At 43.0% G+C, this 23,074-nt stretch overlaps 1 protein-coding gene across 8 annotated transcripts in view; it reads left to right on the top strand.

The window, feature by feature from the left end:
• Window positions 1-23,074, top strand: part of EBF1 (EBF transcription factor 1) — a 323,717-nt gene that overhangs the window by 240,709 nt on the left and 59,934 nt on the right. For all 8 annotated transcript variants that reach the window (XM_032800487.2, XM_032800489.2, XM_032800488.2 and 5 more), the window contains exon 10: window positions 5,310-5,436. In XM_032800487.2, the coding sequence (XP_032656378.1) occupies window positions 5,310-5,436 (127 nt within the window). The remainder of the gene's footprint in view (window positions 1-5,309; window positions 5,437-23,074) is intronic.

Below are 23,074 nucleotides of genomic sequence, written 5' to 3'. Positions count from 1 at the left end.
ATCCGGTATGAATGTTTTAGCTGCCCTTTGCTAAAGGAAGGAATGAAATTCTTTAGATTTTTGGATTTCATTTGCTAGCACAAAACTCAGAGCAGGCTCGTCAGAAGTTTTGCAAATGTGAGGTTAGCTTTGAGCAAACCTGGTTAGATTTTATGATTTTATTTTCAAAACCATATGAAATGTTTAGTTTCTCATGATTTTGCCATAGAACCAAGTGCAGCTTGGTAGTTTTGACCAAGCTGCACGAAACCCAAAGAAAAACTTGCGTTTGGGGAGGAAAGCAAACCCATGCGGATGGAAACCCAAGAAATTAGACCCAGTCCTGCAAACAGTCCACTCACTGTACTCTCCTTGGCAGCACTAGGAGTTCTGATTGCAGTGGGCTTAAGGGACCAGGACTAATGTTTGGACTAAACACAATTTTGCAGAGCTCTGCTAACCACTAAAATACCTCTGACACCAGTAAGCTCTTCTCAAGTTTAATATGGGATACACATGCAACCTTAGTTACATGGACTATAGTGACATAGAAAAACTGGGTAGGGCTCCAGCCTTGGTCTCAGGGCACCTGGTCCAATTTCTTGCTCTCCTACAGTCCTCCTGTGTGACCTTGGGCAAGTCACTTAGGGCCAGATTTCTGAAGGTATTTAAGCACCCAATTCTCATTGATTTCAGTGGGAGCTAGGCGGTTAAATACATTGGAAAATTATGGCTCTTAGTTCCTCTGGGCATCAGTTCCCCATCTGTGATATGGGGTAGCAGCACTGCTGTATCTCACAGGCGTGCTATCAGAATAAATAAACAGTAAAGATTGTAAGGTGCTTAGACAGTATTGTGATGGGGACCACATAAGTACCTAAGACAGACAGATATTTACAATACAATTCCCATCACGTCAGAAGCAAAGTAAAAAGAAAAAAGTTAACTTAAATTTTTTTTATTGCTGTCAAGCTCTATATATGTTATAAATAATTTTGAATGTAAAGAATATAGTTTTAATTTATTTTACATGTATTCCAGGTTTGCAATTGAAATATTCAGAGGGTTGAAATGGAGTTGATTATGTTAAAGAAGCAGATTTAAAATGATTTCCTGAAACACATATTTATTATTTAAACATATATTTTAGTTGTAAACACTGTAACATACTTACAACCTTTCCCAGATAGAGAAGAGCTAAATAAAAACTTAATTTGTCACATTAATTTTGTGCAGAAATGCAGATACCTTAAGCAACTGAGTTCAGTTCATCTTTAACTCTTGTACTTTAAAAATATCACATTTTAAAATCATTTTCATAAAGAATAGTGAAATGGGCCATCTAATACCTTTCTCCATGTGACCTCTGAAACCGACAAACTATTTTGGTATAATTTGCACACATTGGAGCTGGGCAAATGACTCACAACAAATAATCTATTCAATAAACTTCATCTCTTTCTGTTTGAGAACAGTCTTGAACAGACTGATTTGTTCCTCAGAATTATTCAGTGAATGCTCTTGGTCTGTGAATTGTTGAGTATTCCACATCCAAGCTGCTGATTAGACACATGAGAGTTTCTGGCCCCTGATTGGAGGAGTTTAACTCTTGGAATCAGGTTTCAGGGCAAATACTCATGATTATGAATTCAAAATTAGTTTCTCATCAATATTGTGCAATATTTGCCTTAAATTGACTGTTTCGTTGAACATTCTCCTGCCCGGGAACATTCCTGCATCTCCACAGGGTGAGCTGGAAACATGCTTTTTACTTTTATCCTGAGAAAAGATGGGGAACCCATGATATACCAACTCCACTGCCCTTGCACAGCACAGAACCTGGGACCGATTTTTATGCAGCTGAATCAAATTCTATGGCCAAGATTTCCAAAGCTAACTATTAATTTTGGCCCCTGTGGCACCTTATAGACTAACAGACGTTTTGGAGCATGAGCTTTCGTGATATGCATCCGACGAAGTGGATATTCACCCACGAAAGCTCATGCTCCAAAATGTCTGTTAGTCTATAAGGTGCCACAGGAGTCTTTGCTGCTTTTACAGAGCCAGACTAACACAGCTACCCCGCTGATACTATTAATTTTGGGCACCTCAATTTTGGAGGGCCCAATCTGGGACCCTTTAATGGAGCCTGGTTTTGAAAAAATGCTGGGCACTTTTGCCCTCTATGTATCAGGGTTCTTTAAAGCATCCAAGGCTGGGCACCCAAAATCACTTACGAAAATTAGGCCTATACCTCTTTGCGGACCCTGCTGGGCTCAAGGGTGCTTCTGTTGGAAACAGCAAAGCTCCTACTAACTTAAGTGGGTCCAAGATTTTGGTTTTTTTGTCCTCACTTTTGTTTTAATGGCTCTCTTTATACAGAATCCAAACTAAATTTTTGACCAATTGTAATCACTGCTGTAACCACAAACCAGTGCTCACAGAGGCAAAAATAGACTAGTGACTAAACATAACACCATCTTCTTAAGTTTATATAATGCCACTTTTTTCTTTTAAGAAAATAACCTGGCACTCTCCATACCATGAAATGATGCTGCATCACACAAGAATGTCTAGAATATATTAGCAAACCAAAACAAAAAAAAGAAAAAAAGGAGGCTTGTTGCGCAAATGCAAATCCTAATATGTACTGGATTTTAAAGCACAAATACCTCCCTCTCTTCTGAAAACTTCTGTATCTGCAGTTTTAATCCGATCCATTCAAGGTCCCAACCAACGTAAGAGAGATGATATAAAACAGCTGATGCAGATGCCAAAATATGAGCCCAGTTTAGTTAAATATCCTGGGAGAAGGAGGCTAAGTTGATGTCCAGATCCAGATCAGAATTGCCCCAAAGGTTGTGGGAGGCAGAAGTTAATGTGGGGTTTGGGTTTAATCTCTGAATCACAGAGACTGCTTCTTGGCATATCTCTGTGATGACTATTAATTGTTTGTCCTATCACTGCATCTAGAGTGCTTGTCTGAGATCAGGACCCTAGTGTAGATACACCTCGACAGCCCCTGTCCTGAAGATCATGGGTAGAGAGACTAGACTAGGAGGAATGGGAGGGGAATGGAAGCAGGGTTAGAGAGGCGAAGTGACTTGCCCAGTAGGTCATTGGCATTATGGCATAGCTAAGAGTAGGACCCAGGGATGAAATCCTGGCTCCACCGAAGTCAATGGCAGTTTTGCTGTTGATTTGAACGGACTCAGGATTTCACACTAGGTCTCCTGAGTCCCAGTCCGGGGCCTTATCCACTGGATCACAATGCCTGTCATCACGCTGTCTCTCATTGTGTGTGACTACTGTGAGGCGTTCGTACCACTGAAGTCAATAGAACCACTCAGGGTAGTAAAAGTTCCTGGCGTGGATCAGACCCTTAGATTGCATGTTGGATTCATAGAGCTAGGCAGCAAATTTGTAAGTGCCATGGAATTCAGTTCTCCCTTCAGTTCCTGTATGGTGATCAGTATCCCTCAGGGCAGTGAAAGGACTAGAACGGGATCATTTACGCTTCTGATCCTGGAATGCAGACTCTGAGGCAGAGACTGCCTCCTCTGTTACTTGTCTGCACTGCACCTTCCACAGTGGGGCTCTGGTTTCGACTGGGGTTCCTAGGTACTGTTGTGTTATACGTAACAATTAATAGTAACCCTGAGCAGGCAGTTTATTGAACCTTGCCCTAGACACTAAAGACAATCCCCAACATGTCACCCAGCATTAACCACTCGGTTGTTGTGACCTCTAGCAGACCGATATCGAGCACGCTCGGTTATAAAACTGAATTACTTGCTCCCTTTTCTTACCCACCAAGGTCTAAATTAGACATGAACAAAATATAACCCAGGCGTCCTGGAACATTGGACTTTAGCATAAGGTTCACCCTTTGAGAGTGTGTGGGTGACAGTGTTGTATATGTGTGGCTTTAAACACAACTAAACATTTACTTCAGAGGACAAAGGAAACTCAAACAGTTTGTTTGTAAAGAAACAACCAGCAAACTTTCTGGACTCTTCCCATCTCTCGCTAGGTGACGATGTGCTATAAATAGGTCAGGCACTTCTTGGGAATCAGGAAAGAGGTCTTGGAAAATGCCACAAGCTATGTTTAAAGAACGCTAAAGTGGTGACAGACCAGTAAATGCTGAGAAATTCAAAGCTGTGGCTAGCCTTTGCCTCTTCAGATCAAGACACAGAATGATGTGATGAGGGGTAGCATGTCAGACGTTAACTTTAAAGTCCTTGGCTATTTTTCTAAAAGATGTCTGAGACATGGCACGACCAGCATAGGGCAAGCTGTAATAGTGAATGAGCCTGACTTGGCACTGCCACACCCCCTGAGTAATTAGTTACAGCTCTATGAGATGGGGGTGAGAGACTCCCAAATCAGGCTGGTCACTTGCTGTGTCCTCAGTTGGTACAGAGGTAGGTGATGGCAGACTCAGCGCTAGCATGTTTCAGTGTTTGGAATGGCACATGTTCTGCAGTGACTCTGAAGGTCTAGGGTGCTTCATGTTCAATCTTTATGTGCTGTATTGCAAAGGTCCTTGTTCAGACACCTAAAACTCATATGACTGACATTTTTGGGGTTGGGAAGGAATTTTCCCCCAGGCCAGATAGGCAAAAAAAACCCTCAAGGCCCCTGCCATTCTCTGCACCCTGGAGCATGGATTGCTTGCTAGGATCATCTGGATATATCTCACTAAATCAAATCCCTGCCATAGCAGGGGCTTCAGGCAGTGGTGCACCTTGGGCGTGTCTCTGCCTGTGGCACACGGTCATTTAGTTCTCTGAAGGCTGTAATACTTTATTTTAATCCAGGTTATTGAGCTCAATGCAGGGGTAATGGGGTGGAGTTAAGTAGCCCATGGTGTGCAGAGGTCAGAGCAGATGATCTGGTTGGTGGTTCTGGTCTTAAACTCTGTGGCTTTGTGACTCTGTTTAACACCTCCATCATCTTATTGGAAAGTATCCTTGTTGATGCTAGGACTTGAACCTGGTACTGCCATTATCCTTGCCTATAAAAACTGCATCCTGTGTGTGCTAGGTGCACTCATTGCATTAAGGCAGGCTTAATTTTCAGACTAGGAAGCGTGTGCCTGCCATGTATGAAAACAGAAATAATGTTGTTTTGGCTGGGAAGGAGAACGCTTGTAAATATTGGTGTCACTGGCTTTTATGTGGGTTACATCAAGACTGTATTCAAACATTGACAGGTTAATTACACGTTTCAAAGCTTTGTTTACTGTGCTCTAGGAAGAAAGTGTTAGAGAAGAATTCTGCATCTAACTGCTTTTTTTCCCTCCTTCTCCCGGTGGTTTCTTCTAGCTGATTACCCCTCATGCAATCCGAGTTCAGACACCTCCCCGACATATCCCCGGCGTGGTAGAAGTCACATTGTCCTACAAGTCTAAGCAGTTCTGTAAGGGAACGCCTGGAAGATTCATTTACACAGGTAAGTGTGCGTTCGTATTATCTACAACATGTACAGATAGGGCAGGTGGTGTCTCAGCCACTCTATGGGATGCTCCTATCATTCCTTAGAAGCTGCACTTAGTTCTGCAGTTCTGGCTGACTATATTTGCCTCCATCTCCTCCCGGAAGGGGGAATGAAAGGAGGAGGAGACTAAGGAGAGAAGCAGATATGCGGGTATCATGGTGACAAGCCCTGTATCCATGCCTAGACAGACAAACAGGGACAGTGCGAGGGCAGAAACATCCAAAGGCATGTGGAGCATCCCACCCAGGAATTTGTCTACACTACAGAGTGACCTCTGTTAAACGCAGGCAGCCTGTGACATCCGCATCTGATGCTGGGACCGCAGCACATGCATCATACCCAAACTTCAGCGATTTTCCACCATGCTGCCTCAGCTGCCGTAGGCAGGGTTAGAGAATGGAAAGGCACCGGTGCTGAATTGCAGTGCCTCTTGGGATATTCCTCCCTCCAGCATCTCTGGGTGGAAGACAGGTGGAGCTGGTTTTAAAGACACTGCTAAGAAGTCTCATATGGTTAGGAACCTTGTTACCGCATAACATGCATGGATAAGAACTATATTTAAAATAGTTCAGGCGGTAGAGTAGCTACTGACTTTATAAAAACTTGTAGTGTCGATCCCCTAGGACCCAGCTGCACCACAAAAAACAATGTTATTGGACCAGCTTCCACCATGCTTGTCCCTAAATATAATTAGAGGGTGTCTCAACCTACAGTGTAGACAGGGCTACGTGTTCTTTAACTATGTTCCTGAGTTGTGGCAAAGGCTTAACCAGACCAGCTCCCTTCTCGCTGCCTTTTATCTCCCGGAGCCTTACGGATAAGGTATTTCTAAAAGCTCGTGGCTATGAAACTCATTTCAAGCTCACTAAGGCCCAGATACTGCTCTTGATATGTGCCCAAGGAAGTCTATAAGAGCTGCACATAGGGATGGAGGGCAGAATATGGACTGGATTGGCTAGCTTTGGTGTGATATCATTAACGCAGAATGAGTTGCTTAAAGGTGCTCAACAAAGATCTGTTGTAGGCTGCCCTTCCTCCCCCCCCAAATTGGACTTGTCATTTGCTTCTTTGTGATGGATAAAGAAGGCCAGTATGATCTTTCCTGCTAAGCTGCAGACACCTGTTGCTGGTGTATTTTGAGCACTAACGCTTCAAAAGAATGAGTGGAAGGCTCAGATCTTTAAAAAACATAAGGCTGATAAAGCATGGAAGTTAAATAAATGTTAACAAGAGTAGAAGAGAAACAAGGGGCCGGACTGCCAGTTGGTGTAAACTGGCTATTTCAGTTTATACCTGCTGAGGATCTGACCCAGAATTTTAAACAGTTTGACTGAAAGTCCTTCTCCCTCTCAATTTTCAATCTCATGACTGTCAGGATGCCATCATTTCACTAGGTCTTTAGTCATCAAAGACTAGTTCTTGAGTAGATGAGGCCTGCAATGCAGATGCAAACAAATAAAAAGCAGGAGGAAACCACCTACCCAGTTTTTCTCTGGGAGAGAATTCTCAGGTCTTCCCAATACATCACAAAGAAGGGCTTAAGCTCAATTTGTTTTACTTTTCAGATCATCTTTAATTGTTTGTAGTGTTGTAACCATGTTGGTTCCCGGATATTAGAGAGACAAGGTGGGTGAGGTAATAGCTTTTATTGAACCAGCCTCAGTTGGTGAAGGAGACAAGCCTTCAAGCCACACAGTTCTACTTCAGGCCTGGGAAAGGTAACCAGAGCATCACAACCTTGCACTTAGTTGTGACCCAGTGAGCACCTTTCCCAGGCCGGAAGAAGAGCTCTGTGTAGCTCGAAAGCTTGTCTCCTTCAGCAACTGAAGTTGGTTCAATAAAAGATCTGACCTCACCTGCCTTGTCCCTTTGCCTTTAATAATGTCATTCCAGTAGAAAAGAGGCATATTTTGGCCTTTCTGTACAAAAGCAGATCACTGCCTGATATGACACTAAAGTGATCCAAGTTTTAAGAATGTTTCCTTATATTTTATTGCTTTATTTGTGCTATGTTCAGGTTAACATTCAAAATACTTTATTTTTCATTCAGTAAATGAAGATGAAAAACTAAGCAAAAATGACAAAGAAATTCAAATGCATGGAGTAGAAGATTCTGTTTATTGTACAGACGTAATAGCGATGTGATAAATTCTATTCTGACTGACCTTTTACCTCACACAGTCTTCCTGTCTGTGCCCCTTTTTTGACACTTGAACTGAAACCTGGCTTCCTTTTTAAAAAGGAAAACCCTTCTCTAAGAAAGAAAAACTCTAAACTAAAATAAAAACAATGAATGCATTCTGACCTTCAGAAATGCCTTGCAGCCCTTTAAACAAAATGCAGGTTCAGTGCATGCCTGCAGATTAGTTTTAGTTAATTGAAAATTATAGGATTGACCCAGGAGGAAAATTTTGTTTGCACTCCAATCACTTTTACAAATTAAGGAAAATTACCACAATTTTGTTTAGCTAATGTTTCACACTGAGTTCACGAAATTAGCTCAGCTATCCCAAGAAAGTCAGCACTTTGTTAGTGAGCAGTAGGGGAAAAAAAGTCTATGGTATGTACAAACGAAGCATAGAAAAAGCTATGATGCTTTATAGAACTAGGCCAAGTGTTTCTAATTAGGATTATTGGTTCATTGTACGTTTTGAAGAACAATCAAACTAGCAGATTAGCTGGGTTTTTTTAAAGCTAGAATTTCTTGCCATTTATTTTTCCCATGAGAACTTGTTTTAACTCCCACATTGCACTATTTTATATTTTATTTTTTTACAAGACTCATTATGGGCCTACAGGAAATGGACCAATTGGAAGTTCTGATACTGTAACATTCCACAGCATCATTCCAATAGATGAGAGTTTTTCACAATGTTCTTCAGTGAACTCTGTGTTCTGGAACATATTACAAAACCACAGAGGCCAAATGTTTTCTCAGAGGAGTATGGCCTCTGTTTTTGGCCAAAAACATTTCAGCATCACTTGCTGCTCTTAAGAACAAAAAAAAGGAGAGAGAAGGAAAGAAATGGGAGAAAGAAAAGGAACGAAATGGGGGGTTGTGGGCAGTACGGGAATCAATCAGGCGTGGCTTCCTTTCTGGAGAGAATGTCCCTGTATGTTATGGCCCTGTTTTGTGGTCAGCTCTCATTTAAAAGAAATTATTTTTAATCAGTGTTCAACAAAATATCCTCTCAAGCCACCTGGCTATAAACTGCTTTTTCCCCCTTACTGTTAAGTACTTAAGTTTTCAGAAGAAAATACCAAGTGACTTATAAATTTTAGCCTTCCCACCCTCTTTAACTACAAACAACATAGTAACTTGATCTCTGAGTCCATGTGCCATCTAGGAATCAAGGTCACATGCATATGGAGAAATCCTAGCTTTTAAAAGTATTTTAGAAAGAATGAAACCCATGTTGACTGTGTATACAGGGAAATGACCTTCTTCATGTTCTATCTGCAAAGAGTGTCAGAAGCAGACACTTAAAAGAGCAATTATTTCTTAGATTTCAGGGTTTGAAGTTCCCAGAAAGATATTGGTTGTTAGGAATCGATTTGTAGAAAATACAGAAGCTCATACATTTTACAAATAAAGCGTCAGGTTCTAAATAATGTTTTATATCCACTCTGTGCAGAGGAATATCCTGACCAATTAGCAAATTGAGGAATCGATTCTATGATGCATATAGCACCTTCTCTCTAGATCTTTCAGTGTACTTTGCAAACATTAGGGAAGTCAGCCTCGTGTTGCACATTATGAGTCAGACAGATATAATTATTCCAATTTCACAAGTGGCAAACTGAGGGTCAGGTAGAATCAAATCAGGGATCCAAAGCCCTCCATAATTTGTAAGATGACTCAGGAAGTATGTGGGTGAGGATCAAAATTTATACTAATTGGTGATATTCAGATGGGCCTGTGATTTCTTTCTTTTTGCATTAAAAATGTATCTATCACAGGCAGTGTGCTTTTCACAGACGGATTGTTCAATGAATGATGCTACTAATCCTTGTGATTTACACATACTGAGACTTTACTGGGATTGCGTGGGTATAAATGAAAGCAGAAATTCACTCATTGCGTACAGTAAAGGGCATATGGAAGGCCCATCAACATTAATTCTTCTTCAAGTGCTTGCTCATGTTCATTCCATATTTGGTGTGTGTGTTTGCCACATGCACCGGTGCCAGAAGTTTTTCCCTCAGCAGTATCCATAGGGGACCAGCTCTGGTGCCCCCTGCAATAGCGCCCAAATGGTGTGGGGTAAGGGGTACCACCCGCTCCTCCCAACCTCAGTTCCTTCTTGCCGCCAGTGACAGTGCTGGAACATCTGCTGCTTCGGCTAGTGTTGTTTTGTTTTCTGTTCTTGTGAACTTTGAAAACCTGTAATATAGTTGGATATAGTTAGTAGTTTCTTAGTTACCCTTAGTAGTAGTTCTCAACTTTTTGTCAGTCCCAAACGGAACTCAGCGTTTGCTGCAAACGGCCTATGTCCGTCAGTGATCCACATACCAGCTGCCTAGGCGAAAGGCACATAAGTGACAAGTGCTGTATCTGCAAGTCCTTCAAACCTAGGAGGAAGAAGGATCGCAATATCTGTCTGAAAGCGCACCTAAGGGAGTCGGCACTCACGCTGGCATGGGGGCAGTGGTCTGACTCTGCATGGAGCGCTGCAGCCTCTGTGCACAGTGCTGAGCCAGCACCGATCCCCCTCCAGGGCAGAAGCCAAAAAAGACTGGGAGGGGAAAACTCCTACCTCCTGTAAGGGAAAGAATAGGGCTGAGGGGGAGCCACTATCTGTGCCAGGCAGCTCAACACCCCCTTTGGGAAGTCAGGCCCCAGCTCAAGTCGAGCGGTGCAGCCCATCCCATGCTTCGCCTATGACCCCAGATAGCAGTGCAGGCCCTCACCAGCTTCAAGTGCTGTCGATGCCTGAAGCTCTTCAAGCAGCTCAAGAGATCCTGATGCTCCTGGTGCCGCCCTCACCAGCTCCCACGGTACTCTGGTCTTGGGGAAAACCCGTGTTGGGACCTATGCATGTGTCCCCACCTCAGTGGTACCGTTCCCCATCGAGAGGGACGTCCCACCAGCGTTCACCCACCTGAAGCCGTCACGCCTCAGGACAGGAGAGGCAAGCTCAGCAGAGCCCTCTTTGGTCGCTTCATCAGGGGCACCGGTCGAGGGACTTGAGGCATACCTCGCTGGTAGATTGGCACAGATCCTCTGAGGCATTTACCACCTGACAAGAACTCCAGGACCGGCCATGACCATCTCCATGGGCCCCATTCCGATCCTGGGACCTATTGGACACCAGAGATCGCCAATAATTGGGCCGTCGTCGCCCGTCTCCAAGAACGAGGTCGACCTACTCAGGATGATCCTCCCAGCAACCAGCCCTTAGTAGCTCCCAGTCCCATTCGATGTCCTGGTACCGGTCGAGTAGCGTGAGGCGTGGTTCGCCGGGTATCCAATGCATATCCGCCGAATGCCGTTGTTCCCTGAGGGCCCAACCAAGACAGTCTCACTCAGACAGGTCGGCTTTGGGACGCAGCGACCGGCACTGGTCGGACAAGAACCACTACTCAGCCTGATCTTGGTTGCCCAGTACTGACTGCTCTGCTCATACCTCCAGCTCAGAGCAAGATTCAGGGATGATGCTGGGTTCGGCAGAGCTAGGTTGCAATCTACATGTCTGTGAACTCCTGCCCACCTCCAGGGGTACTGCTGAGGAGTCACCTAATATGCAATGGACATGAGTAAGCACTCGAAGAAGAAAAGACAGTTACCTTGTCCGTAACTGGTGTTCTTACTGTTGTCCTTAACTTCCCTCCCATCCAAACACAAACTCTCTCACCTGAATGTGGTGGTGTCACACACAGGAGGCTGTGCAACCTAGTGGCCAAAACAGGAGTGTGGCCTATTGGTCAGAGCAGAATCAGAGGGCAGAACCAGGGTGTGGTCAGGGGACAAGCCAGTGATTGGAGCCAGGAGTTGAGAGGAAGGCAGGAACTAGGCTGGAGCAGGAGTAGGCCCGGGTTGGAGCAAGGGCTGGCGCAGAACTCACTGAGTAGCCAGGGTGCTGCTGTTGCCATCAGGCCTACATGGTGATCTGTTGGCCCTTCTGTCCAGTCAGGGAAGAGTCAATTAGCCCAGGTCTACACTGGGGTGTGGGGTTGACCTAAGATAGGCAACTTCAGCTAATGGCGTTGCTGAAGTCGGCGTATCTTAGGTCGTTTTACTTGGCTGTGAGGACGGTGGCGAGTCAACCGCTGCCGCTCCCCCGTTGACTCCACTTCTGCCTCTCACTGCGGTGGAGTTCTGTAGTTGACGTCAGAGCGATCGGGGATCGATTTTATCACGTCTACACTAGACACGATAAATCGATCCCCGATAGATCAATGACTAGCTGCTGATCCGGCGGGTAGTGTAGCCATACCCTGACTGAGGGTTTATTGGGCCCAGCCCAGTTCATTGGGTTGCCAGGTGACGAAGCCTGCAGGGGGTGCTTTAAAACCAGCCCACTCTGCAGTGGTAAACCGTCCCCATTCTTGTTGCCCAATGCCTTCCTGCACTTCCCCATGTGTGCCTACAAGGACAGACAGCTACTCCCACAATTCACTGGGAAAGAACCCTGGAAAAGCTCCGCTTACTGTAGCACAAAGAACCAACGGTTATGCCCTCAGAAGTCCTAGTGAGACACACAAGTGAGTACAGCATCAGCGAAGACACAGTATCATGGGCATGATTTTGCAGTGTGGCCCTTCACGCCCAGGCTAGGCTAATCTAGGCATTCAGCACTAGGTGCCGATTGCCCAAGTTAACTTTGCAGTGATGACATACCCTGACAGGCTGTGTGCTTTTGGTTGAGTAAAGTAGCCTTTCCTTGCCTCATCTCCCCTCTGTCTGTAAAATGGGTATAGCCAAACAGTGGAGAATTTGCTCTTGACTGGTAAAACACTTTGTGATCTTTGCATGTTGTCCCTGATCATTACAAATGTCAAGGTGTGCTCAGAGGTGTGGGGGAGCTCACTGTGTGGTCATGATTTGACACTTCTGTCAAAGCAGCTTTCCATTCGAATGACTACTCTGTAGGAGAAAGATCCGTGTGAGATTCTCCCTTTTGCCCATTGCTTGGTTCTGGATTCGGTACGGGGAACCAGAAGTAGCATCACTGCCCATGGATGATCTGTGAGTCAGGGCTGGAATTTTCCGAAGTGGCTTGATTTTGGGGTGCCACCGTTGTAGGATGTCCCGCTCAAGACATTTTGCAAGGTTTGATTTTTTCTGAACGTGCAGGGGGAGACACCCTTTGTAAATCAGGCCCCTTTCAGGTTCAGATGTCAGGCACCCTTCAAATTGAGACCCCCTAAAATCACTAGTAATTTTTAAAAAAACTTGGCCCATAGCTTTAGACGTGCAGATTTCAGATGTTTCACAGGTATGTGAAGATTTGGGGTGGGGGAGCAGAAACCACACACATACACCCTTCTAAAGCTTCTGAACTTTCGAGCCTGGTAGACTTTGTGGAGACCTTTGCAAGAAAACTTTGCTGCTCTCCAGGAGGATCCAATGACTGTGTCATATTCCAAAGATACATAATCAATGAAGCAGGCGGCTTTCAGAAAAAAGGGTTCTGGAGTTCGTTGACTTAAAAAAAATGGTAGTGAGCGACAGACTGGCTATCGTGCTCTTGTAGCCCCTCTGGAGCCTCTGCCTTGATCCCTTTGGAAAGAGCGTGACCTTATGCCAACTCTCCTTGGCCATAGCTGTTTATCGGCTGGTTTCTGAAACGTGTTAAAGCCAAGCGGCAGTTGTTCTCATTGTCAGTAATTCACAACCTTATTAGTTTGCCTCATTCGTGTGTGTTTATTATTAAGTCATGAGCACTTAAAGAGCTGATTAGTATGAATGAGGAGAGAAGGCCATCGCAAACAGAACAAGAAAAATAGTATAAAGGCTGGAATCTTAGTTCGGTCGGAGGTTTTGCTCTGATGCATTCGTTGAATTCTTCAAACACCCCTCCAAATAGGACGTTCGTTACTCCAAAATGAAATGTAAAACACCTCTCCTTTCCTGAAAAGTGACTGGATGGGAGATCTCATAGCGAACAGATGAATGCCATTTGTTTTTTAACACCAAACTTCAGCTGCATTTGACAAGTGAATAGTGATGGGGTGATAGAATAAAAGAACAGCAAATAGTTCTGTGCTAAATAGTCAGGTACTAACTGCTACGGAGGAACTAAACAAAACCCATAAATGCAAAGGAATGCGGGGTTAGGCTAAAAACAAGAGCTGATGCTCATGCTGTTGTGCAGAAAGCGAAGACAAGAAAGCACTGCAGTAGTGCACAGATTTCCTTGTATAAGACCATTATATTGCTGTTGATCTCACAGAGGATCTGCTGAGGTTGGACCATATCCCCTGGCTGCAGTGATATCGGGAAATGGAGAATTAAATCCTTGCAAAATAGCTCTTTATTGATGACTTTTATTTGCTTTCAATGTTTATAAAAAGAAATTGAAACCCCTCGTTAACATATGTTTTAAAAATTGCCTAATTATATATTTAACTGATTTGCCCCATCAGCTCATTATGCAAATTGTTAATTTGCATAATACGAATACCTTGCCTTGAGATTGTAGGAAGACTCTGATTCTGCAGTAAGTGCTGGGTAGGCAGGGCTTATTTGAGGATCTGGGTCTATGACTCCATTACTTATTTAGAGAACATTTAATTATGGATAGACAGTACTAATTCAATGGTTACTGTCTGTTGTGTCAGGCACTGCTGGAGTCTCCCCGGCAGTGGTCCAGTCTACCATAACTGATTTCTTTCCCCATATCCAATATAAAATGATGTGTGCAGTAAATAATGCCTATCTACTTATGTGGCCTTCCTTGCCCTAATAGAAGAGCAATTCACAATCCTTAATGAATTTTATTCCCACTACAACCTTGCCTGGTAACCAACTATTTCCCCACATGAACTGAAGTACAGAGTAGAGTTAATGACTTACCCGAGGTCACATGGGAAGCCTGTGGCTGAGTTATGAATGGAGCCCGGTTCACTTGAATTTTCAGGTCAGTGTCTTATCCTCCAGGCAGCCCTTCCTACCCTAGTCAGGACAGATGCCCCACCAAGCCTACAGGGTAACACAACCTTTTGAAATGTTCAGGGGACACAGGCCTCCGTATAAAATAACTCCAGCATTTATTATTTGTTTTGCTATTTTATATTTCTTAGGACTTCTACAGTGGTTCTGACAGGTTATGGGAAGGGCTTCAGAAATTCAGGACAGGTAGAAGGATTGGATCACAGGGAAAGGGGTGTTTAGACAGTGAGGAGGTAACCTGGAAAATCCCTGTTGTATACTAATATGATCACTGACACCTAGTACCTCTGGCATTTGTTAAACCCCATCAGCACTATAATACGCTACAAAAAAGACAATCAGTGAAAGTATGCAGAGTACCTGTAAGACATCTGCAGGGTACAGCTATGGTCAGAATAAAGCTGGCTGTGAAGGAAACATATTATTATGTACATACTTTCCAAGAATTATGCCTTTTATTTTCTAGTTAAAGGGGAGTGCAGTCAGGGTCTGTGCAGCAAAGGGGAGCCCGATCATTAACAAGAATATTTTCTCCGATATTACAAGTCTAAATAGGTACTAGCCCTTATTCACAACCTTTTCTGTCTGCCCTGAGTTAATAAGTGATAAGGCCAGAAGAGAAATAAATCACTGAAATCCCTGTCCAAAGAAAACATATTGACTACAGCCAAGCAAATAACAACCCATAACCAATGGTCCCATTCATCATTCATGTAATAGGGATATAAAGTATTTTCTACCTATGAAACTCCATGGAGTGGGAAAAAGGCTGATAAGCCTCAATCTAAGCTCTGTGATTTGATTATTAAAGGACATGAACTATTTGTCACATGCCTTTAATCTTTAAGATGTGTTGCCATTTCTAAACTATAAATTTGTGTAAAGGATTAGAAAGCTATTAACGATAAAGGTATAAACTAGACTTTATAAGTATTCCTGCAGTGCTCATGCCACCCCGTCCACTGCTGGAGCCCTAACTCATTTAATATGGTAAAGGGTAGTTATCTGACCTTCAAAGCCAATAAACCACTTTGTGATTTTCAAATTTGATAGTTACTCCATGATAAGTTAACCCACTGAGTTCGCAACATATGTATTGTATATTTCCTTCCTTTATCCCAAAAGAAAACCTTCCATTTTCATCCTTGCTTCCAATCATCTCACATCAGATTGAAATTATTAATCTTTTCTATTCTGTTGTTACTTGGTTACTGCTTAGATTATTCTACAAATTTGGTCAATAAAAGAAGGACCTGAGGACCTAAATAAAAAACCTGCATCATTTTAAAGGTATTTCCGGATTTCTACAGGATTTCTCTGACTGGTTTCTTAATGTTTGGGTATACAAATGCCATGTGTACACTGTATAAAGAAGGTGCTATCTTTCTGATGAGGCAAAAATACCAAGACCAAGGCAACTTGTGGTAATTTAAACATTTCATAGCACTCTGTATAAGAGAAGAGCTCTTACCCTGGAATTCTGACACCTTCTAGTCTAAGTACACAGATTCCGCCTATCTAATTCTTTCCCAATTTCAGTTGGACTCAGTATCCTGTGCTAGGCTGTTGTGTAGTGTCGCTGTGCACTGTGAAAGAGGTTCTTGGTTTCACCCCTGCTTTGTACGTGGCAAAGTGAGTCTCATAAACTATGGGCCAGATTGTCAAGAGTGTGTGTGCACAGACAGATTGGTGTCTGCGTGTTTGAATACAGGCTGTTCACTTGCTGAGGAATTTGCATGACCTCCAGCAGGGGGAACAGAACATTTATACTTTGTGCAAGAAAATGTTTTCAATCCACGTGGATGACAGGCTGTAGTTTAACTCTTGCCTGTATTATATTCTTTATATCTATCTATCTATCTATCTACTGTGTGTGTGTATCTGTATATGTGATGGCTGCCCCCTTGGCCCACAACTGAGATTGTCCTGGGGACCTGCAGAACTGAAAACATGCGTCTCAATAGTTTGAACTAAAGAGCCAGACACTGTAGCTGGGGCTTGTGACTGACTCCCCTCCTCTGCTGCTTGAGCATCTAACAAGTGGGGGTGTCTCTCCCTGTCCCTCTCTGAGAGGCTGGTGGAGCCGAGCGCTGGGCCCGCTTTAATGAAGTGTGAGCTGAATCTTTTATTATTTCTGGCCTGAGTCTGTAAGAGGCCAGTTAAGCAGGGCACGGTCTCCTGAAGCTGGAGACCCAACAAAAGAGCCTTGCAATCTGATTAAGTGAGAGTTGTGGAACAAAAGTGCACCTCGGAGGGGGTCCCAAAGTGAGCTCATTTGTAGTTCAACCAGTCGGAAGCTGGACTCATGTCACCTGACATGGTTGTTGCTTTCCAAACAGAAGGACAGTTTGAGGATGCAAAGCCAGACCACAGGGGTAGGCTACCTCTGGATCCTGTGTTTCCACCCATTACGCTTACCTGAGACAGGGTTGTAAATTGCAATTATAGTTAACTCTTCCGTTGGAAAGTTACCAGAACCCTTTGGCTAGTGGTTTTTTGTAGAATCTACTTTGATTTTTGAGTGTTTCCTTTGTTGTAGTTTGGCTTCTAAAGAATGTCAAACAAATATGAAGGGCCAAATTAGGCCTAACCCTGCCTGGGTAGGAAGGGGAGAAGTGTCAGGAAGCTGCTTCCCTTCTCCCCCAGCCCCAGCAAACTAACACTGATGGCAGCCAGGGTTTGGCTGCAAGCAATGGGGGATGCAAGGGAACTGCTGGCTTGTACAGGCTGCTGTATGTGTAACCCTGGGGAGGGAAGAAGGGAGCAAGGGCCCCCTCTCCTCTTTACCCCAGCAAGTCTGTGGGATTTAAGCACAATGCAAAGCTTAAGTGCTTTGTTGAAATGGGACCTAACGCAGCAGCAAGCTCTGCTGCTCACCACACTTCTGTTACCCCCCAGAAGACGACATGCCTGTGCACTGCCTTGTCAGAGGCACAGCTTAGCCCATGTCCATGTTTCATCGTCATGTTTCATCTCAGTGGCTCATGCTTTTCTTCCCCAGCCCAGTCCTCAGGATTCCCATTCTCATATTTCCCTTCCATCACCTCATTTCTATACCACTTCTGTCTTTGTTGCCCCGGCTCCTACCTTGTAAAAATCCCCATGGAAGGAAGCAGGCGGTACATCCGAAGGCACCTCTAGTCCTGGGAATCCCCAGCGCACCTGGAGAACCAGCTACCTGCAGATCTCAGTGGGACTACTCTCTCCTTGATATGGGAATGCATCACACCCATTAAAGTGAGTGATAGGTACACCCTGAGCACAAAATATCTTATGTTTTCCTATACACCCACTGTTTATATTGCATCTTGCAGCAGAAAGGATGTGTAAAGAGGACTGAAAAATTGTTTTATTTTCCACAAAAAGAAATTTTTTTTCAGCATGTTTTTTATATTAGAAATTCTCACATCCTGCCTATGCTGGAAGACGCTATGATGACTTGGGGGGCTAGTACGTTGGTGACATTGCATGAGCCAAGAAAGTGAATGCTGAGCCACTGAGAGGGGAAGGGAATTTTAGCCAAACAAACTGGATTTAGTGTGTTATTCTTTATGCCTATTTAACTTTAATGCTTAGCGAACATTGGGAGAAAGGAAGCTTTTGATAAAGATTTAACTCTCCCAATGTTAGTGCTCTGAATGAACATCCCTGAGACTTCCCATTGGTTCTCCAGCAAAACCTGATAGTCCAGACACAAGCTGAAAAATACACTCCATCTCTAGCCTTCTTTTTCCACCATGAAGAAGCTAAAAAAGAAAGCCCACGACCAATTTTTTACAAATCCCTGGCACCTTTCACCCAAATGAAATACAATCTACAAAGAAGTTACTTCATCCTCTACTGAAATATGCCATTTGTGTAGCAGCGCTCAGCAGCATGCACTGATGCGTGGTCGCCGTTCCATCATACGGTCTGCAGTAAAATTCAGGGTTATGAGGCCATCACCACTTAACTATGTCTTGGAACGTATGCAGATCCTTTTTTCAACAAGGCAGGATAACAGCAATGCAGTTACTTTGCCTTGCAGTATTTTTCAGCACAAATAGCCACAGAGCAGCCTAGAAAAGCACCATGACAATACATGCCTTTCTGCTTTGCACTCCCTCCTCTCCTTTCCCTCCCAAACGTAATCTTTCACCTTTTTCCTGTTAGCATAAATTGTGGTTAACCTCTTTGCATTAGGAGTTGCTGACTTGAACTGCTAGTGCATTTGCACCTGGTATCAGCATTGGTGGTTAACATCAGGAAACCCCAGCTCCCAGCAGACAGGGGGTTAATTTTTACACCCACCCACTCACTCACTCACTCACACTCTCTCTCCCTCTTTTTTTAGGTCCCTATGGAACATAAAATGCACATGAAAATTAAAATGTTTTAACAGGCATCTGTCAACAATACATGTTTGTTAAAATTGTAGGCCGTTACAAAGCTCTCCGTTTGAACTGTTTGGGAAATTTGCAAAGCCAAGCCTGCAGGGTCGCTGAGTCTAGGGCTTTTAGGAATGCAGCGGCACCCTCTGGCTTGAAGGAATAATAGAAACCGAGTGCATGGCTTCCATCATATATAGTTTTGTTCAATGGCTTTCAGCCCCCTCACTATAAAAATTGTTCTGCTGCCCCTGAGTGTCTCCGAATTACTGGGACTATTTGCAGCAGTATGAAACTCAGCATCTTCTCGTATTGCAGTACTCCCTAGGATTCCATTGTGCTAGGTGCAGTACACAAATGTAACAAAGAGATGGTCAGTCCCTATGTGCAGGCCATTCCTCGGGTTTTAAGCCAGACAGTCCTGCTGTTCCAAGGTTTGTGCCCCCATCCAGCTGTGGGTTTGTCCAGTGGTGACTGGGGGTGCTAGGTTTGTTTGGTCCTGCCTCAGCGCAGGGGGCTGGACTTGGTGACCTTCTCGAGGCCCCTTCCAACCCGAAATGCCTGTGATTCTATGAAATCAGGGACAGATATAAAAACATTTCTTAAGTGACACTTATTCAGCAATGAAGAACTTAATTCCATTTTTTCAAAGACAAAGCCAATCTGCTCGTTATTTCTTCACCAGACCTGTGTGTCCCAACAACCCTCTCAAATTCAGTTGAAAAGACAAATGACCCTCGTTTAAATGAAGGCTCCAGAGAAGGCAAGGTGATGACCTCCCCCTTGCATCTTTCTTTTTGGACATTCATTCCCAGATGTTTGTACTGCTGAGAGGTGTGAGAAAAAGGTATTTTGAATACCATGAATATTCATTTGGTTTTGTAAATGAATTTGCGTGGATTTCATTTGCCTCCTTGTAGCATTTGCTTTCTGTGTACATTTTAGTATATGAGTTAAGTGTTTCATCCAGAATTTGGAGAAAAGTAGCAGAAAGTATTCAGAATCATGAGTCTTTGCACAGAAATCAGAGCATGAGAGTTAGTTTTCTATCAGGGGAACAAAAAATAGATATGACCCCAATCCTGCAAACAGGATTGGAAATAAGGCATACGTTTTTAACGGTGAGGGTAATTAACCATTGGAACAATTTCCGAAGGGTCGTGTTGGATTCGCCATCACTGACAATGTTTAAGTCAGGACTGGATGTTTTTCTGAAAGCTCTGCTCTAGCAATTATTTGGGGGCAGGTGTCTGGCCTGTGCCATACAGGAGGATCAGACTAGAGGATCACAATGGTCTCTTCTGGTCTTTGAATCTGTGAACACCTATGCCTATGGCCGCATTCGTAAAGTTAAAAGCATGTGTGTGTTTACAGGATCGGGGCCATATATATAAATATTATACATCGAAATAATATATATTTGGAGAATATATATTGAATATTCATAAGAATTTGCTTGTTAATGATCTATAGGGTTAGTCACAGAAACTATTTGACAAGTAACTTCAAATAACAAAGACACTGAAGGAAATCGTGATCTCTCTTTGGACAATTAGTGAGCAGAAATTATTTGTTTTGAGTTATTTGTTCCACTGAAATACAGAAGCCCACTTCCAAATGAGTTATTGGACTGTCTCTTTGAAAGGTCTATGATGCCAGAGTGGCTATAAGCTTTAATCTACTGGAATTTGTAGCATAAATTTCCAGGATAATTTGTTGTTCTCCGTTATAATTTGTCAAAGTGTTATCCAGAAGTGGAAGAACACTACCCTCCCTTTTACTTTACATACCATAATTCCCTGGGTGGATGCTGATAAATGTGGTAGCTAATGCACAGTTAATTACACAGGCAGTGGCCATGATCCTGCAGTGCAGGCAACTGGTTTGGATTTCTGCGTCTTTGTGGAGTCCTATTGACATCAGAAGAATTCCATGCTCATGGGCTGTACTGTGGAATTGGGACCAGTGTGGGCTGCCTACAATTATTGTCATTTCCGGTGTAATGACTGTTTAGTTACACTGTGTTTTCTGCAGAATGATGTGCACAGTTTCACAATAACTTTGTAATTAACTCACTTCACTATTCCCCTCTCCAGGGAAACTTGTAGCTCCCATTAATGTTATAAAGAAGGCCCTTTGCATAAAACACAGAAAGTAGTACAGCAGATGAGTTACCATGATTTGATTTGAGGGTGCTTTAAACACTTAGCAGGAAACAGCTATGGAAGCTAATTAAATCATTCTAAGTTGCACAGAATTATCTGCTTTGTAAGAAACAATTTCACTGAATTATGCTGGCCCTTTAACTGAAAGGAGGGGGAAATCATATTTGTTTGGAATTAAATTTCAGATACAAAGTGCCCATCAGAACTCCCTTTTCCTGTGTTTCTAAAATTGTGTTCTTTTAGCTGCTCATATTTTTTTTAGGAATCTGCATTTTCTGTTGCAAAAGCAGTGTTATTTTCAACTTTTCTGCGTAAAATCCCCCCCTTAGCTATTGATTAGGCTCTGCCTTTAACCATGGCATAGTGTCTTGAGTAAAAAATCATGTTGGTACATTCACAACCTTTCAGATACTGCATCTTATTTAGTGTACCGGAATTCCTGGTTTAAAGTAATCACAAAATTTATGGAGAAACGGATAAAAAAGGTTGTAAAATATTGATTTGGGGAAAATAATAACACAGCTCATCTATAATAAGAAGAAAAATGAAGCAATAATTCCGGGGGTATTGAACGGCTTGCTGCTGCGAGTATTGATCTGGTGCTATAGTGTGTGAGATCGCACCTGAGATTGGAATGGAAGAACAGTGCTGCATTCCTCCGCTCATTACTTCGTAGATACTATTGCCTCGTTACACGGGCCCTGCAGAGCAAGGATGCTTAGAGCTCCCAAAATACTCGCAAATCTGTATCATCTTAAAGTCACAGTGCTCTGCTATAACATTGCATACGTTTTAAGCTCCCAAGTTTCCATGATCCTTTACTATATCTTACAACAACCTAGTACAATTTAGCTTTATTTAGGTGTCTTTTTTTTTTACATTATATCATAGAATCATAGAATATCAGAGATGGAAGAGACCTCAGGAGGTATCTAGTCCAACCCCCTGCTCAACGCAGGACCAACCCCAACTAAATCATCCCAGCCAGGGCTTTGTCAAGCCAGGCCATAAAAACCTCTAAGGATGGAGATTCCACCACCTTCCTAGGGAACCCATTCCAGTGCTTCACCACCGTCCTAGAGAAATAATGTTTCCTAATATCCAACCTAGACCTTCTCCATTATTATGTATGGTAGCTACAAAAAGTGTACTTCCATAATGTCTGTCTTACGGCATAGAATCAGAAAAAATATCATTGAAGAAATGCACGTTCCCTAAATTTTGGCTTTCATGATGTGCATTGAAAAGTTGCTAATGGTGTCCCAGTGCTCACCTCTCATTGCAATGAGTGCATCTTGAAAAAGGAGGAGGGTCACAGAGATGTTTTAAAAAAGATACCCTGACATTTACATAGCATTAAACTCCACTGTGCAACATAGTATTTCTGTTTTTCTGCTGATGTCTGCACGCGTATCATATTTAATAGCAATAAATAATTTAGCAGCAAGAATTTTATAATGAACAAAGTCATGATTTAACTGCAAAAGAAAAAATATGTAAGAAATTGCATGAGATTGGAACTCCTGTAACAACAATATTTTAGAGTTTCTAAAGATACACATGCATATATTTCTATGCAGGGTCCACTTTATAGTTTCCTGCAGACTTCGTCCATCTCATCATGATTATTATCTAGAAATCTGAGCCTGATCAGCTGAATGAGTTCTCAGCGGATCGAGCCTTCTGAACATTTTCTGTGTGATTGCACAGGATCCTTGACATTGTTGTGCTTGCAATATTTTTCTGGCTTTTTTACTTCAGCTGGAAAAAAATTGTAAAACCAACATTTCGTATAGGGGGAATGTGGGGGTGGAGAGGGGGAAATAATCCTCAGCTAATTGAGTTGGTGAAGAAATTTACTTTCAGTAAACTGCAAGGGCCATGCTGTGATCCTAAATATCACTGCAGAATCTTGAACTGTCAGTTCTAAAATGTGCAGTGTCTAG

Source organism: Chelonoidis abingdonii, chromosome 7 (assembly GCF_003597395.2).
Source record: "Chelonoidis abingdonii isolate Lonesome George chromosome 7, CheloAbing_2.0, whole genome shotgun sequence".
NCBI classification, from domain to species: Eukaryota; Metazoa; Chordata; order Testudines; family Testudinidae; genus Chelonoidis; species Chelonoidis abingdonii.
Note: the sequence above shows the minus strand (reverse complement) of the source record. Positions and strands in the feature narration are given on the sequence as shown.